Source organism: Chelonia mydas, chromosome 10 (genome assembly GCF_015237465.2).
Source record: "Chelonia mydas isolate rCheMyd1 chromosome 10, rCheMyd1.pri.v2, whole genome shotgun sequence".
Lineage (NCBI taxonomy): Eukaryota > Metazoa > Chordata > Testudines > Cheloniidae > Chelonia > Chelonia mydas.
The window spans coordinates 17,392,261-17,406,850 of record NC_051250.2 but is presented as its reverse complement, the minus strand read 5'-3'; the positions used below and the strand labels follow the sequence as shown (position 1 = coordinate 17,406,850).

Below are 14,590 nucleotides of genomic sequence, written 5' to 3'. Positions count from 1 at the left end.
AGGGTGTTCTGATGTTCTAGGAACAGCGTCTGGTATTGTCATGGCAAGCCCAGGAAAATTCCTCTGGGAGACTTCTTTGTTTCTGCACATCCAGGTGCTGGAATGGAAATTAGCTGTATGTGAACCCTGAGAATTTTGCTGTGAAGCAGCTCTGGGCTGATAACGTTTTACCATTATGCTTTTCCCCCCACCTGTTTTCTAAAATATTATTCAAACTTTCCTCTGTCCCAGGGCCATATCTGTATGTCAGCATATATGCTTTTTATACTCTGATTCCTGTGTTAGGTAAAGACCATGGCATGGGCCACATCACACCTTCCTACGGGAGGGAAAGACTTACCAGGAAAACTTATGTGGAATTTCCAAGGTATCATCCCTTTCACTTGCAGCTCTAGCTTTTAATCTCAGATCTGTGGCTACTTAGCCATATGGATGCCCTGAGTCTTTCACTTTGGAGAACTAGCCCTTCACTGCTGCTCCTGATCCCCTCTGCTCCCATTGGAACATTCCACTGGTCCCCAGTTCATGTCTGTGCACTAATCCCCTACCCTTTAGGAGAAGCATATGATGTACAACAGCTTTTTCTCCATCCGGCCGCACCCTCTAACTCCTGTGGCAGCTCAGTTGCATCATATTCGTGCAGAGGAAAGGAATCCATGGATTTAGGATAAAGGGATAATATGGCAAGTAGGCTCAATTCATTCAACTATAAAATCTTCAGATATATATCTGTTGTATTTTCCCAAGCAGAAGGCAGAAGCACCTTCCTTTGGTTCACTTAAAACTAGACTTGAAAAAGCAACAAACTCTGGAGCCTCCTGGCTCTGCATCCCTGGATTGGGAGGATTCTGAAAGAACACTTCTTTTTGCTGAGAGCCCTTTCTTTGTTTAGGGTTAGGGTGGAGCTTAGCCGGAGATTCTCTTTTTCTGCTGGCATGCTGAGTAGCTTTTCCAAGGTGGGGAAGCTGTCTGCCTAGTTTTCTTTGAATGGAGTTAAGCCCTTTCCTTCTTGATTGTGTATGAAGTCTTAGTGTGGGTTATGTACACATCATAGATTTCACCTACTCCCCTCTCCCAAAGACCCCAAGCCCCTGAGTGCACCAAGCAAAAGCTATACCTTCCCCCTCCCCCAACACACGCACATCCGTTTGCAGGACAGAAATGGCATAATGTGGCACCACCCCTGTTCTCTTGCATCTTGAAAGACTTCAGGTAGCAAGGACAGATACCACTTCATGCACCAGACATATAGGAATTTCAGAGGGACAGGGTCTGTGACCAGTGTGAAGTGGTTCCCTAAGTCATAGTGGAGGGCCTCAATCAGCTTAACAGATAAGCGCTCCTCCTTAGTTGAAGAGTAGGCTTTACCTCAAGGAAACAGCTTTCTACGTTGATAGGGCACTGAGTGCCTCTGTCCCTCAGAGTCTTCTGAAGCTCCCCCTGGGTACTGCAGATCTTTACCACACCTAATGCAGGCCAGTGCCTAATTCACACCATCAGGCTCTAGGTCTGTGCTTTAAAAGCAAATATGACCCATCATCCATGCACATTCATTTATGCTTTAGACTACAGGTGCTATGTTTTATAATTATTGTTTAGGGTGCTTGGAATCAATGATTCAGGTGAAAAACACGGTATCATTATAACTATAAAATTACCTCTATTTAAAGATGTTTTTCTAATTCATAAAATTTACCTATTACCACCTATAGGTTCATCTACATAAATTATAAGATTGCATAAATTGAAGCAATATACCAACACAATACTAAACTGGGGAACGCAAAATGCCCCCTCTGCAAAAGAAAATGTAAAGCCCATCTCTAGCATCCCTTAGACAAAAATGAGGTCAGTTTTGAAGGTAAGCAAACAAGCTTTCTCAGATCAACAGGGCCTCAAATTCCAGAACTGAGAACTGCCCAACTGAGAACACCCAGTCTGCAGACCTTGGACATTCAGGTTTCTGAACTTTTAGAAAGAGCACCTCTGCTTCTCTCAACTGTTAGGATGGAGCACAGAGAGACAATCTCTAGGAAAATGAGGATCCCAATCAAAACCCATGCTTTGAATTTCACTTGGAAACATACACAGTGCAGCATTGTGTAGCGTAAGTAAACACCCACACTCTGCACACATCTTTAAGGCTAGCCCCAGGCAGAGCACTCTACAAAATCCTGTCTGTTGGTGACAAAGGCTTGGATAACTTTGAGGCGGTCTGCATTCAACAGTAAACACCACCTCTTTGCCAAGCAAAAATTAAAAATAGTGCTCTTGACAACTTCTGTTCCCTCTGAATTCAAGAGCTCCCCAGGATGCCAAGCCAGCTGAAAGGTGGACTAATTCAACAGGCAGCCTTCATTGGCAAAGTTCCTAGTAGTCCTGGGATGGATTTTAAAAGCTGTCCTACACTTGATCAATAGTACACCATTGCTTCTATGACGTTTACAAGGTAAGGTTAAGGGGGTGCACACTCAACTCCCTCTGCCCTAAAAGATTTATAGTCCTGGCCCTTTAAAATTCTTCCTATGTTGTAAAGGAATGTCTAGGGAAACCAACCTGTCAATTTTCTGGTTCACAAGCAAAGAATAACTTAGATTGTAACCTCTTTGGGGCAGGGGCTGTTTTTTTGTTCTGTGTTTGTACGGTGCCTAGCACAATAGGGACCTAGTCCATGACTAGCGTGATAATGCTGATGATAACATTACTGATTAGAGGAGGAAGTCATGACATTAGCTGTCTGCAGCAATTTGCTGTTTTGAGGGCAGAGAAGGAGAAGAGGGGAGCTCACAGAAGGTGTCTTTTCAGAAATAGCTGCAAATGCGTTAGGACTAACGCACTTGCAGTTCCTTTTTCCTGTGTCCAGTGCATCTGTCTGCTGCTCCCAAGGCTTGGCACGGAATCCTGCCAGTTGGTCCTGAATGCTGCTTGCTACATTTGGCCCCGAATCATTAATTCTGCCCTATGTTCTCAGTTCCAGCTATGAAATCCTAATGCTGGCTGCTGCTTGTAATCTTGGTTCTTGAATCATTCCTGCTGCTTCTACAGCTAGGTTCTTATTCCTGTCTAGTGGTGCACTTAGGGCCAAATTGCTGTACATTTCTAGACCATGGAAGTTTTGCGTTTGTCTTCAGCTAGATCATTATTTGATCCTTAGACCTTAATCTTGCTTTGCTTCTGGTTCTGTGTCCTTCACCCTAGCTGTGTTTCACTTGATCTCTAGCTCCAAATGTTGCTCTTGATCCTGTGCATTTAGTTTGGGAGGTTGCACCGCACATAGGGCTTTATCCTTGAATGTTAGTAATGTGCAATGTATTTGTGGACCGGGATGTTCAAGTGAAGGTCACACAAAGTTTCCACCTCTCTCTCTCTGGACCACCCTACGGATAATACTTTTAGCTGAGCAAGGGCACAATACTTTGACTGTTCTGTGTGTGCCTGGGTATGCACAACACGTCCACGCTGGCACCAAACAAAAGATCAACAACATTTCTTCCATTTTTTTTTCTCTGCTTCAGAAGTGATTCAGTCTCTCAGCGTGCCCCTTACATATCAGGTTGCTTGCCCATTTTAATAGTAGCTCTGGCAGCACTTGCTAACTGTGTGGAATGAAACTTCAAAACTAAATAGTGCTGAAAATACGATTAGAAACAATGCTGTGAAAAGAAAAGAAATGTTGTCATTATGCAGCTTATTTATGGCTAGCTAATTTAAATGATTTTCAGAGCATTTACTTCAGATGCCTTCTTTCATTTCCCCACAGTTATATTTTAGTGTTCTCATTAATATTGACTTTTAGAAAGATACAATGTGTCTGAATTGAATAGTAATGTATAATTTAAGAGAAAATAAACTTTCATTTTACTATTGTGTATGGCAACAACAGAACAGCTTGTTTATTAGTGTCTAGTGCAAGTGCAGTAGAGCCAGCCAGGATCTTGAGTAGAAAAGTGGCATGTGAATTGCATAATATCTGCTTGCATTAAACATATCAAAGCAAAAGTTTCAATTATGTATCCTTTTTATAAGTACAAAAGTCACCTTTGTGCATGCATATCAGGTTTGGTATGATCTTTAATGTTGCCAACCAATCTAAAATTATCCTGGCCTAAAAACATTTTTAATGGAGTCACCCATGTCCCTGGATTTCAGATTATACTAATGTTTGTTTTTATAATGTTAAATTGAATGTCTAAATATATACAATTTTGTTTGGTTGTTTTTTTTTTAACATTATTACAAAAGTTAAAAGGGTAACTTCCGGTAATGTCAACCCCAAGTATTCAAAAGTCATACATAAGTCAGGCCCCCAGAAATCATAAGATTGGCTGAAAATTGAGTTTTTCAAACTCAAAAAAATGTTGAGTTCTTTTTATTTACCTTCTGTTTTAATTTTAAGCACTTAAGATTCAGCATTTTCAAGCTTTTCCCCTCTCCCAACTGTAAGGGCTAGAAACTTACTTATTTGTTAAATGAAAGTTGTGATTCTCACATGATCACTTGTCTCCAGGAGTTGGGGCTTCTAAGAAAAACACCAACTCTTGCGAGACTCTCAAAAAAACCATGAAAGTTGGCAAATCCTATTTCAATGATACTTTACCTGTGGGACTGAACTTATAGGACCAGAGTGTCCCTGGCCATAGTGCTGTTGCTTCTTTCTCCAGACACCACAGACAAGGGCTAGAGATATTCACAGTCTCTATGCTGCTCCTGTTTTCCTATGGATGCACAAATTTCCCCAAAGTGGGGTATGGTCCTGCTCCCCTTCACACCCGCCTGCCTACTGAATTGGTCAGGTGCGCTGGGGCAAGAAGCTTGCCTCCCTCATCTCCATTGGATTGGGACAGTTTCACACTATCTCCTATGTACAGCTCTCGTTCAGTGCTATTATCTTGTCCATAATAGGGGCCCAATTAAAAAAAAAAAGAGAGACTGGAGTCTTGTGTATCTACTGGTAAGGTTTTGTATGGAAAAGATTGTTTTCTATACACAACAGCCAACATTACTTCATGTATCAGATTACTCTTATTTTAGATTAAGAAAAACAACAAAAAAGCGTGGACTAGATCATGGGATGTTTTGGATGTCCTCAAATTTTACTGATTTCAGTGGAAATTGAGGGTGCTCTGTATATTGCAGGAACAGGCTCATGTGGCTGAATGCTGCCATCAGATACATAAATGCAGCTTTTTGTGTCCTCTGTTGAATTGTGCTTGATTATACTATGCTGAATTTGGCCTCTTAATTTTAAGTCAAGGCCATGAATTCTGCCAGGTATACTTGCCAGCTTGGTTCTTGGGACCTAGCACATTCTGCTTACTGTTCTTCCTGTCTTCCCTTGTCTCAACAATGTCAGATTACAGTGAGCACATTGAAGTTTATAATATACGTATCTTGTCTCCTGTTATAAGTGAATGGTAAAGCATTTTGTTACAGAATTGGGTAGTGTTTTCTGAATCTGTTCTTTGTGTGTGTTGCAGTCATTTGAACACTTTGATGTGCCATGTTAATCAAAAGTGAGAAAGTATTTATGTCAAAGTGAAATTCTTTGAGGATGAAAAATATGTCATAAGTAGGTTAAGGAGACATTGTAAGTCTGAGATAACACCTTTGAACGCAATGTATAGTAATATACAGTTTCTTACATCAAATCCATTAATTCCTTCAGTTGAAAAGACCACCATTTGGAAGGAATGATATTGGGAAGGAATTTATTATAACTGCAGTGCAACAAGCATCAAAATCCTAGTGTAAATGTCAAAGTGGACATATTTCCTTTACTCATATTTAGACTTGGTTTGAAAAGTGGTTCAACAAATGACATTTCTACAGCTTTGGCTAAACCACAGATGCTTGGCAGTTGCAAAACTAAAATAGACACAGTAATGTACTGTATATTTTATTTAACAATGGCAATCAGCTTAGCTGCAGTTCCTCAGCACTAGTTAAAATGTGTGACCAGTCAAAAGGTGATAGTTTCAAATTATTTATCTTCTATCTTTAGAGAAAAAGGACCAAATTTATCTCCTGTGATTTTCTGACTGAGTGGTTATATAAGTAAGTTAATTCTGTTTCTAAATATTAACTTTGTCCAATGATTCAGCAACATAAATTTATAAGTAGAATAACAAGAATTTAGATGAATGTTGTTGTTTTCCTGTTAACTGTATTTTAAAAAATATATATGATATAATTATCAGCCAGAATCCAAAGAGGAAAGATGAGCCATTCACAGAATTCTTCTCCATCCCTTTTGTGAAGGACTGGCTAAAGGACCAGTAAGTATTATGCAATATTCAAACAGTATTTTTTTTCTTTTTTCTCATCTCCCCCTAATTTTCCCCCCTCCCCAAATAACAGAGCTTAAATGTGTTAAAATTGTCCCCCTTGGAGTGTCCTTCACTATTCTTGCATAACAAAGGGTCTTTGTGGTGCTTGTTAATTTGGTAGTTATAACATATTTTGTGCCAGGATCATTTGCACAGAAAGTGTTGTGGGAGTGCTAAACATTTCATTATTCTAAAGTGCAGGGAATTTCAAATTGCCTGATGGTATTATGAAAATCCTTATACTAATGAACAAATAACCCTGGTTTTAAATATTGCTTGCTAATGCTATGATTAGGAACCTCTTTGAGGTTTAGAAATTTGTTCCTCCATACTGTGACCAGCTTGTTTAAAAATCCCTGTAGTAACACTTGGCATCGAGATGCATTTCTTCTGCATATTATTCATGATTTTGTATCTAAGAGATGACACTTTCTGTTTCTGGAGTAAAGTGTTAATTGTCTCCCTCTACAGCTTTCCCTATTACTCCTCCAATACAGGGCTGTATCATAGTTTTGGAGGAATCTTTTTCTTCTTGGTTGCATGACTTGTCCAGCAATGTAGCTGTTGCTTGAGAAAAGAATGGGGGACGGGGGGAAATAACAGCCCACAATAAAGGAGTAAGAAAATTCTGTGGCCCAGATTTTCAAGAGAATTCCCTTTTAAGCACCTTTAGTGATGTGACCAGATATGTTGCCAGTGGAAGCTTTTGGGTGCTGAGGACGTTTTTGAAAATCTGTCCATTTCATTAAGATGCCAAAATGGGAGCTGAGCTTTCTTGAAAATCTTGCTATAGGGTTCCACTTTGAAAAACCCAAAATTCTGAGTCACTGCCTCAGAGAGAGAATAACTCCTTGACGTTCATAGGCCTTTGAAGAGAGCAGGGTGAATGAGAAGTGGACACTCAAGCCTGGTCTATACTACACTGTTAGGTTGATGTAAGGCAGCTTACGTCAACGTAATTATGTCAGTGTACACACTACGCCCTTGTCCCACCCATGTAAGTGCCGTACTACACCGACATCATAACTCCAGCAGGCGTAGAGCTTATGTCGATGTAGTTAGGACGTGGTGTCTGTGTAGACACTGTTACTTACCTCAGATGTTGGCAGTGTGGGGGGCTGAGAGCCAGAGTTCACAGCTCCGCGCAGCTCCACACCAGTAGCCCGGCTGCCCCGCTTCCGGAATGGAGGCAGGTAGCTCAGGAGGCTGCCCCCTGCCTTGCTCCTGGTGGGGAACAGGGAGGCGAGAAGCCCAGATGGCTACCCCTGCTTCCAGTTGGGAGGTAGGAGCCAAAAGCCTGGGGGGCAGCTGGGCTACCGGTGTGGAGCTGCGCGGAGCTGTGAACTCTGGCTCTCAGCCCCCCCCACTGCCCTTCTTCAGCCAGTGGGGGTGCTCCTGTTGAGGAGAGTAGTAGCTGTAAGTCGACCTAACATAGGTCAACTTAAGTTTGTAGTGTAGACATGCCCTCAGACACCTAATGCAGAAATAACAAGTTTCCTCACACTTCCCTGCCAATGTGGCTCAAACCTACCTTGGATGGACAACTTCTAGGGACTAATAAATTTCATTCTCCATACCCATTAGCTGCTTACTATCTCAACCAACAAGACTGCCATTTCAAGCGGCAATTTTGAGATTTGGATGCTTGCTTTAAACTGGAGTGAGACGGTCATACTAATTGCATAGAGGCTACTGAACAGCCATCAGATAGTATCATATTTCTGTTATTACTGACATGGGAGTTGGAATTTTTGAAGGTGACTAAGGTCTGGTCTACACTATAGAGTTAGGTCGATTCAAGGCAACTTACGTTGACCTAACTCTGTAAGCGTCTACGCTAAAATGTCACTCCCACCAATGTAACTCGTTTGCTATGTTGACTTAATAGCTCCATCTCCACGAGAGGTGTAGTGCTCAGGTCGATGTAGTTAGATCAACGCAGTGTCAGTGTATACATTGTTTTACTTATGTCGACTTTAATGGCCTCCAGGAGGTGCCCCACACTGCCCCAACCTGACCGCTCTGGTCACCATTTTTAACTCTGTTGCCCAGAGGCCAGGTGGACAGGTACACACATCTCCCCTTTAAAAGCCCTGCGAATTTTTGAAATTCCATTTCCTGTTTGCTTGGTGTGGAGAGCTCACCTAGCAACTACCCAGCTGACCATGCTGGCTCCACGCTGCCTGGAGTATACAGGAGGTGGTGGATCATCTGGGTCTGTGGGGAGAAGAGGCTGTGCAGGCACAGCTCCAATCCAGCTGTAGAAACGTCATTATCTATGAGCAGATTGCTCAGGGCCTGGGGAAGAAGGGCTACAAGATGGACCACAGCAGTGCCGTGTGAAAGCCAATGTGCTGCCGCAAGCATACCAAAAGGCAAGGGAGGTTAACAGTCGCTCTGGTGCGGAGTGCAGACATGCTGCTTTTATAAAGAGCTGCATGCCATCCTCAGGGGAGACCCCGCTACCACTTCCAAGAGCCCCATGGATACTTCATAGAATCATAGAACTGGAAGGGACCTCGAGAGGTCATCTGGTCCAGTCCCCTGCACTCATGGCAGGACTAAGTTCTAGACCCCATCCCTGACACGTGTTTGTCTAAACTGTCTCCAATGATGGAGACTCCACAACCTCCCTAGGCAATTTATTCCAGTGCTTAACCACCCTAACAGTTAGGAAATTTTTCCTAATGTCCACCCTAAACCTCCCTTGCTGCAATTTAAGCCCATTGCGACTTTAGGGAAGCTGGAGTCACAGGCCCCCAGAGTGAACAGTGAGGAGGAGGTGTTGGATGAGGAGGAGGAGGAGTATGGGGGACAGGTGACTGGGGGATCCAGTGGCTCAGCGAGCCAAGACCTCTTTTTGACTCCAGAACAGTTGAGCCAATCCCTATAGTCCAGTATGGGCAAGCCTGATGCAGGGGAAGTAACCTCTGGTAAGTATGCAGTTTGCTTTGATATTGCAGGGACACGTGTTCATTTACTCTTTTTAAATCATGCTAGAAGAGGTAGTGAAATAACCAATAGAGGTAGAGTTGCTATCTGCTTCTCATTCGCCTATACAGTAAGACAGAGAGGGCCCTGCAGAACCTGTTTGTGTACCAGGATAGCCCATGAATCCTCCATAGAGATCTCAAGGAAACTTCCCTGAAGGTAGTCTGCAATTCTCTGACAAAAGTTTCTGGGGAGGGCTGCCTTATTTCATCCACTGTGGTAGGACACTTTTCCCATGCCATTCAGCAATTACTTCAGCAGGCACCACTGCAGCACACAAGCTAGCAGCATATGGACACATGCAGCAGCTTTTCCCTTTTAGCCTCCATTACCCTCAGGAGTGAGATATCAGCTAAAATCACCACTGCCTGTGGAAAAAGGTGCCAGTATTCAGTTCAATTGCCCTATTTGCATATACTCATGCCCGTGAGCGATTTCCCCCCCCCCCCCCGTTATTGTCCCAATTCACCCCCTTCTTCCCCGGGCCGCACTATGAATCCCAAGGAGGAGGGGCCTGGAGGGTCTCTACATCCACACCAGCAGAGTGTCCGATGAAGTGAGCTGTAGCTCACAAAAGCTTATGCTCTAATAAATTTGTTAGTCTCTAAGGTGCCACAAGTACTCCTGTTCTTTTTACGGATACAGACTAACACGGCTGCTACTCTGAAATCAGCCAGATAAGGAGGAGAAGGAAGAGCATGTAGGATGACATGTTCCAAGAGATCCTGCAAGCCTCTGGTGCTTTGGATACTGAGCATATGGCTTGGAGGATCACCCTTGCAGACAGAATGGACAGGGATAGAGCGGAGAGGAGAGGAGAAAAGCACAGGAAAAGGAGACAGACGTGCAGCAAGAGTACTTCTCAAGGAGCAAATAGACATGCTGGAGACAGTCAGGCCAATGAGGGGAGGCAAATGCCACGCCTGCTCGAGGCTTGCAGTTTGTGGGGACAAGCCCCTCCTCCCTGCCCAAACTATGCCCAAGCTTATAAATCTTATTTTTCATATAATGTGTTTCTAAATTGGTCTGCCTAAATTTTGTCAGAATAAGAACCAAAAGCTGTGTCCAGTTTCACAAGTTTCGATGAATACATTTTAGCTTTAATTCTAGAGAGCTTGCCACAGATGAAGCTTCACAGTTGTTTCCATCTGTAAGATGTACAGTAACAGCAAAAAGAAAAGGAGTACTTGTGGCACCTTAGAGACTAACAAATTTATTTGAGCATAAGCTTTCGCGAGCTACAGCTCACTTCATCGGACACTCTGCTGGTGTGGATGTAGAGAACCTCCAGGCCCCTCCTCCTTTGGATTCATAGTGCGGCCCGGGGAAGAAGGGGGTGAATAAATTTGTTTGTCTCTAAGGTGCCACAAGTACTCCTTTTCTTTTTGCGAATACAGACTAACACAGCTGCTACTTTGAAACCAGTAACAGCGAAGGAATCTGTAGGTAAATTCTTTGGGGCAGTTACCGTATCTCCAACTGGATTTTGTAAAGCACCGAGCGAACTGACAAATATTTTATCATTATGTATTAAGACCTTGGTTACTAAAGCAGTTTTAAAAAGTAAAGATGTTGTCCTGATGACTGTCTGGCTGAGGAGCATTCCCTCAGTTATAACAAGCAAAAAACATTATTTTAGAAATGTAGAAGGTTCCCCTTAACAGATTGCTACAGTTAAACCCTTGGACTCTTTCCATACATATGCAATAAGAGCAATGCAGTTACCTTTCGTTTGCATTTTCTCAGCAATATTTCCAGCTGAACTACCCTGAACCCGAAGCACAAGTAACCAATTATATAAAATTCAGGGGTCATGTCATGTCGTGAACCCACTGGCATTTTGATTTTTAGTAGAGATGCAATTAGGGTTATACCTGTTCATCATTTGTTTGTCGGGCTTTCCAACGCTCTAAAGCAGATTAGATAAATGTGTGGGGGAAAAGCAATAGGATAAATCTATAATGTTGTTGTGCTGTGAAAAATTCTAATATGATGAGATTCTCGTGTAATATTAATTTAGAAATACTACAGCTTCATTCTAGTTTACCTTCCACATTGCCCGAGAATGAAAGGCAATAGCATGCAGTTCTCTGTTTGCTACTAAACCTGTGTAGTTTCCTCTGCCCTCTACCCAAGGTCAGCTCGTGCATAGGTATCTGACTGGGGTTACAAGAGCTGTACAAAAAGAACAGGAGTACTTGTGGCACCTTAGAGACTAACCAATTTATTTGAGCATAAGCTTTCATGAGCTGCAGCTCACTTCATCGGATGTAGCTCACGAAAGCTTATGCTCAAATAAATTGGTTAGTCTCTAAGGTGCCACAAGTCCTCCTTTTCTTTTTGCGAATACAGACTACCACGGCTGCTACTCTGAAAAGAGCTATACAGTTTCTTTGTGAATTAACAGTAATATGCAGAACATTGAAACTATCTGCATTTTTGCTTTTGTTAAAAAAAATGTATATAGTAGTATCCACTCAATATTGAATTCCGAAGAATATATTCCCTATTGGCATTGTTGGAACCTATCTGTGTGTACTGAAACAAATATAGAGATATGGGGGAAATAAATGATCATAGCCTTTATCATAGCTAAGTATTTCAGTAAGATATACTGGTACGTAAATGATTGCTATTGCAATGCTAGTTGCTTTATGTAGAGCATATATATCTATCTGTGTTTGTATATACAGATTAGGTTTTTTTCCCTTCTCCTCCTTTTAATATTCTAATTAGGCAAAGTCTGCTGGTCTCAGCTGCCTTTACAGTTGACTTCATTGTCAGTTCTCAGCTGGCCAATAGGGGTAATTTTGCATGGGTGGCTGACTTCTTTCTTTCCATAATATGCCCAGTTCCCACAGGTTTTGCTTCATGCACACTGCAATATTTCATTGCTCTGTCACTAAATCGGTCACGCTCTGCAACTTTCAGTATACATTTCATTTGGACTACATGTGTCTTTCTTATAGCTTGTGCTTTAATATGTTGGTAGAATAAGCAACGCCTTTACTAAGAAAAAGCAAACAAACAGTTCAATATGGACCCTAGTCCAGCCACACAGTTTTGATTACAGGAATGTGGCAGGGTTAATGTTGTTGTAGGAAGCTTAATTTTTTTATTTCATGATTTCTTTTTTCACTTTAAACTGGTTTCAGAGTAACAGCCGTGTTAGTCTGTATTCGTAAAAAGAAAAGGAGTACTTGTGGCACCTTAGAGACTAACCAGTTTATTTGAGCATGAGCTTTCGTGAGCTACAGCTCACTTCATCGGATGCATAGCATATCGTGGAAACTGCAGAAGACATTATATACACACAGAGACCATGAAACAAAACTTCCTCCCACCCCACTCTCCTGCTGGTAACAGCTTATCTAAAGTGATCATCAAGTAGAGCCATTTCCAGCACAAATCCAGGTTTTCTCACCCTTCCCCCCCCCCCACACACATATACAAACTCACTCTCCTGCTGGTAATAGCCCATCCCTCTTTGAAACCTCTCTTTATAATGCGCATGATAATCAAGGTGGGTCATTTCCAGCACTAATCCAGGTTTTCTCACCCCCCCACCCCACACACACCCCCCTCCAAATACCACACACACAAACTCACTCTCCTGCTGGCAATAGCTCATCTTACAATGTGCACAGCAATAATCCAAGTTTAACCAGAACATCTTGGGGGGGGGTTTGTAGGAAAAAAACAAGGGGAGATAGGCTACCTTGCATAATGACTTAGCCACTCCCAGTCTCTATTCAAGCCCAAATTAATAGTATCCAATCTCCCCTTGTTTTTTTCCTACAACCCCCCCCCCAAGACGTTCTGGTTAAACTTGGATTATTGCTGTGCACATTGTAAGATGAGCTATTGCCAGCAGGAGAGTGAGTTTGTGTGTGTGGTATTTGGAGGGGGGGGTGTGGGGGGGGGGGTGAGAAAACCTGGATTAGTGCTGGAAATGACCCACCTTGATTATCATGCGCATTATAAAGAGAGGTTTCAAAGAGGGATGGGCTATTACCAGCAGGAGAGTGAGTTTGTATATGTGTGTGGGGGGGGAAGGGTGAGAGAACCTGGATTTGTGCTGGAAATGGCTCTACTTGATGATCACTTTAGATAAGCTGTTACCAGCAGGAGAGTGGGGTGGGAGGAAGTTTTGTTTCATGGTCTCTGTGTGTATATAATGTCTTCTGCAGTTTCCACGATATGCTATGCATCCGATGAAGTGAGCTGTAGCTCACGAAAGCTCATGCTCAAATAAACTGGTTAGTCTCTAAGGTGCCACAAGTACTCCTTTTCTTTTCACTTTAAACTGTGCAACATTAACATTGCATTGACATAGTATTTTTGCATTTAGTTTATATATAAAATAGTTACACTGTAATTTAAGTTTTTTGTGACTGAACATTGTCTTAGAATAATGAAATTTGATCTACAGTAGAGATTGTCAAAATTACTGTGGGGAAAATGGAAAAATATTAATGGTGTACTTTGGCTTCCTAATAGGTTATATCAAAGATTACTACTGCTAATCCTTCATGCTTACAGACTATAGGGTCTGATCCAAAGCGCACTGAAGTCAATGGAAAGATTCCCACTGACTTCAATGGCTTTGGATAAGGTTCATGTGCCTTTGATTGAAGAGTTTCTTTCCATCGAAGGCTGAAAACACCCCTGTGAAGTAGGGAAGTGTTATTAGCCTCATTTGTGTACAAATGAGCAAACTAAAGCGTAGAACTATGGGGACTTGCACAATGTCATACAACATATCTGTGGATCCAGTAATAGGGCTTAGGGCTCCTGACTCCCAGTCTCATGCTGTAACCACAAATTCACCATTAAAAACTCAGAGTTCTACATCAGAAGCAGACACAGAGTGTTGTAAGGGGAAAATCACTATTTCATAGTTTTCAGGCTGAAAAAACTGACCTAGGACAAAGGCACATGACACTATTTTTTATGTAATGACATAGGTATGCATACAGATAAATATAAAACCAGGGCATTTTAGCTCCCATCCACAATAGACCTAGAGACACCCAGGGGGAACAACAGCTGCAGCTGGAAGGAACTTGCATGGACCTGATTATGGAATCTGTTTCTAGATCTGTACGACTCCTTCCCCAGAGCATCCAATGCCACCATATGAGCTGAAGGCACACAGTGTAAATCAGGGCTATCCAGCCTCCCCATTCTCAGCAAGATTGAGAGGGACCTGTCACATTGCCTTTCTCCCCCTCTAATTGGGGAGCAACAGCTGCAGCTGAGAGGAGCCTTCA

At 42.4% G+C, this 14,590-nt stretch overlaps 1 protein-coding gene across 7 annotated transcripts in view; it reads left to right on the top strand.

The window, feature by feature from the left end:
- IQCK (IQ motif containing K) overlaps positions 1–14,590 on the top strand; it is an 87,276-nt gene that overhangs the window by 23,149 nt on the left and 49,537 nt on the right. For 3 of the 7 annotated variants that reach the window (XM_007064372.4, XM_043524499.1, XM_037911655.2), the window contains exons 5-6: positions 6,002–6,054; positions 6,198–6,275. In XM_007064372.4, the coding sequence (XP_007064434.2) occupies positions 6,002–6,054; positions 6,198–6,275 (131 nt within the window). The remainder of the gene's footprint in view (positions 1–6,001; positions 6,055–6,197; positions 6,276–14,590) is intronic. The other 4 variants (XM_027826780.3, XM_027826781.3, XM_027826782.3 and 1 more) reach the window with 2 other exon arrangements.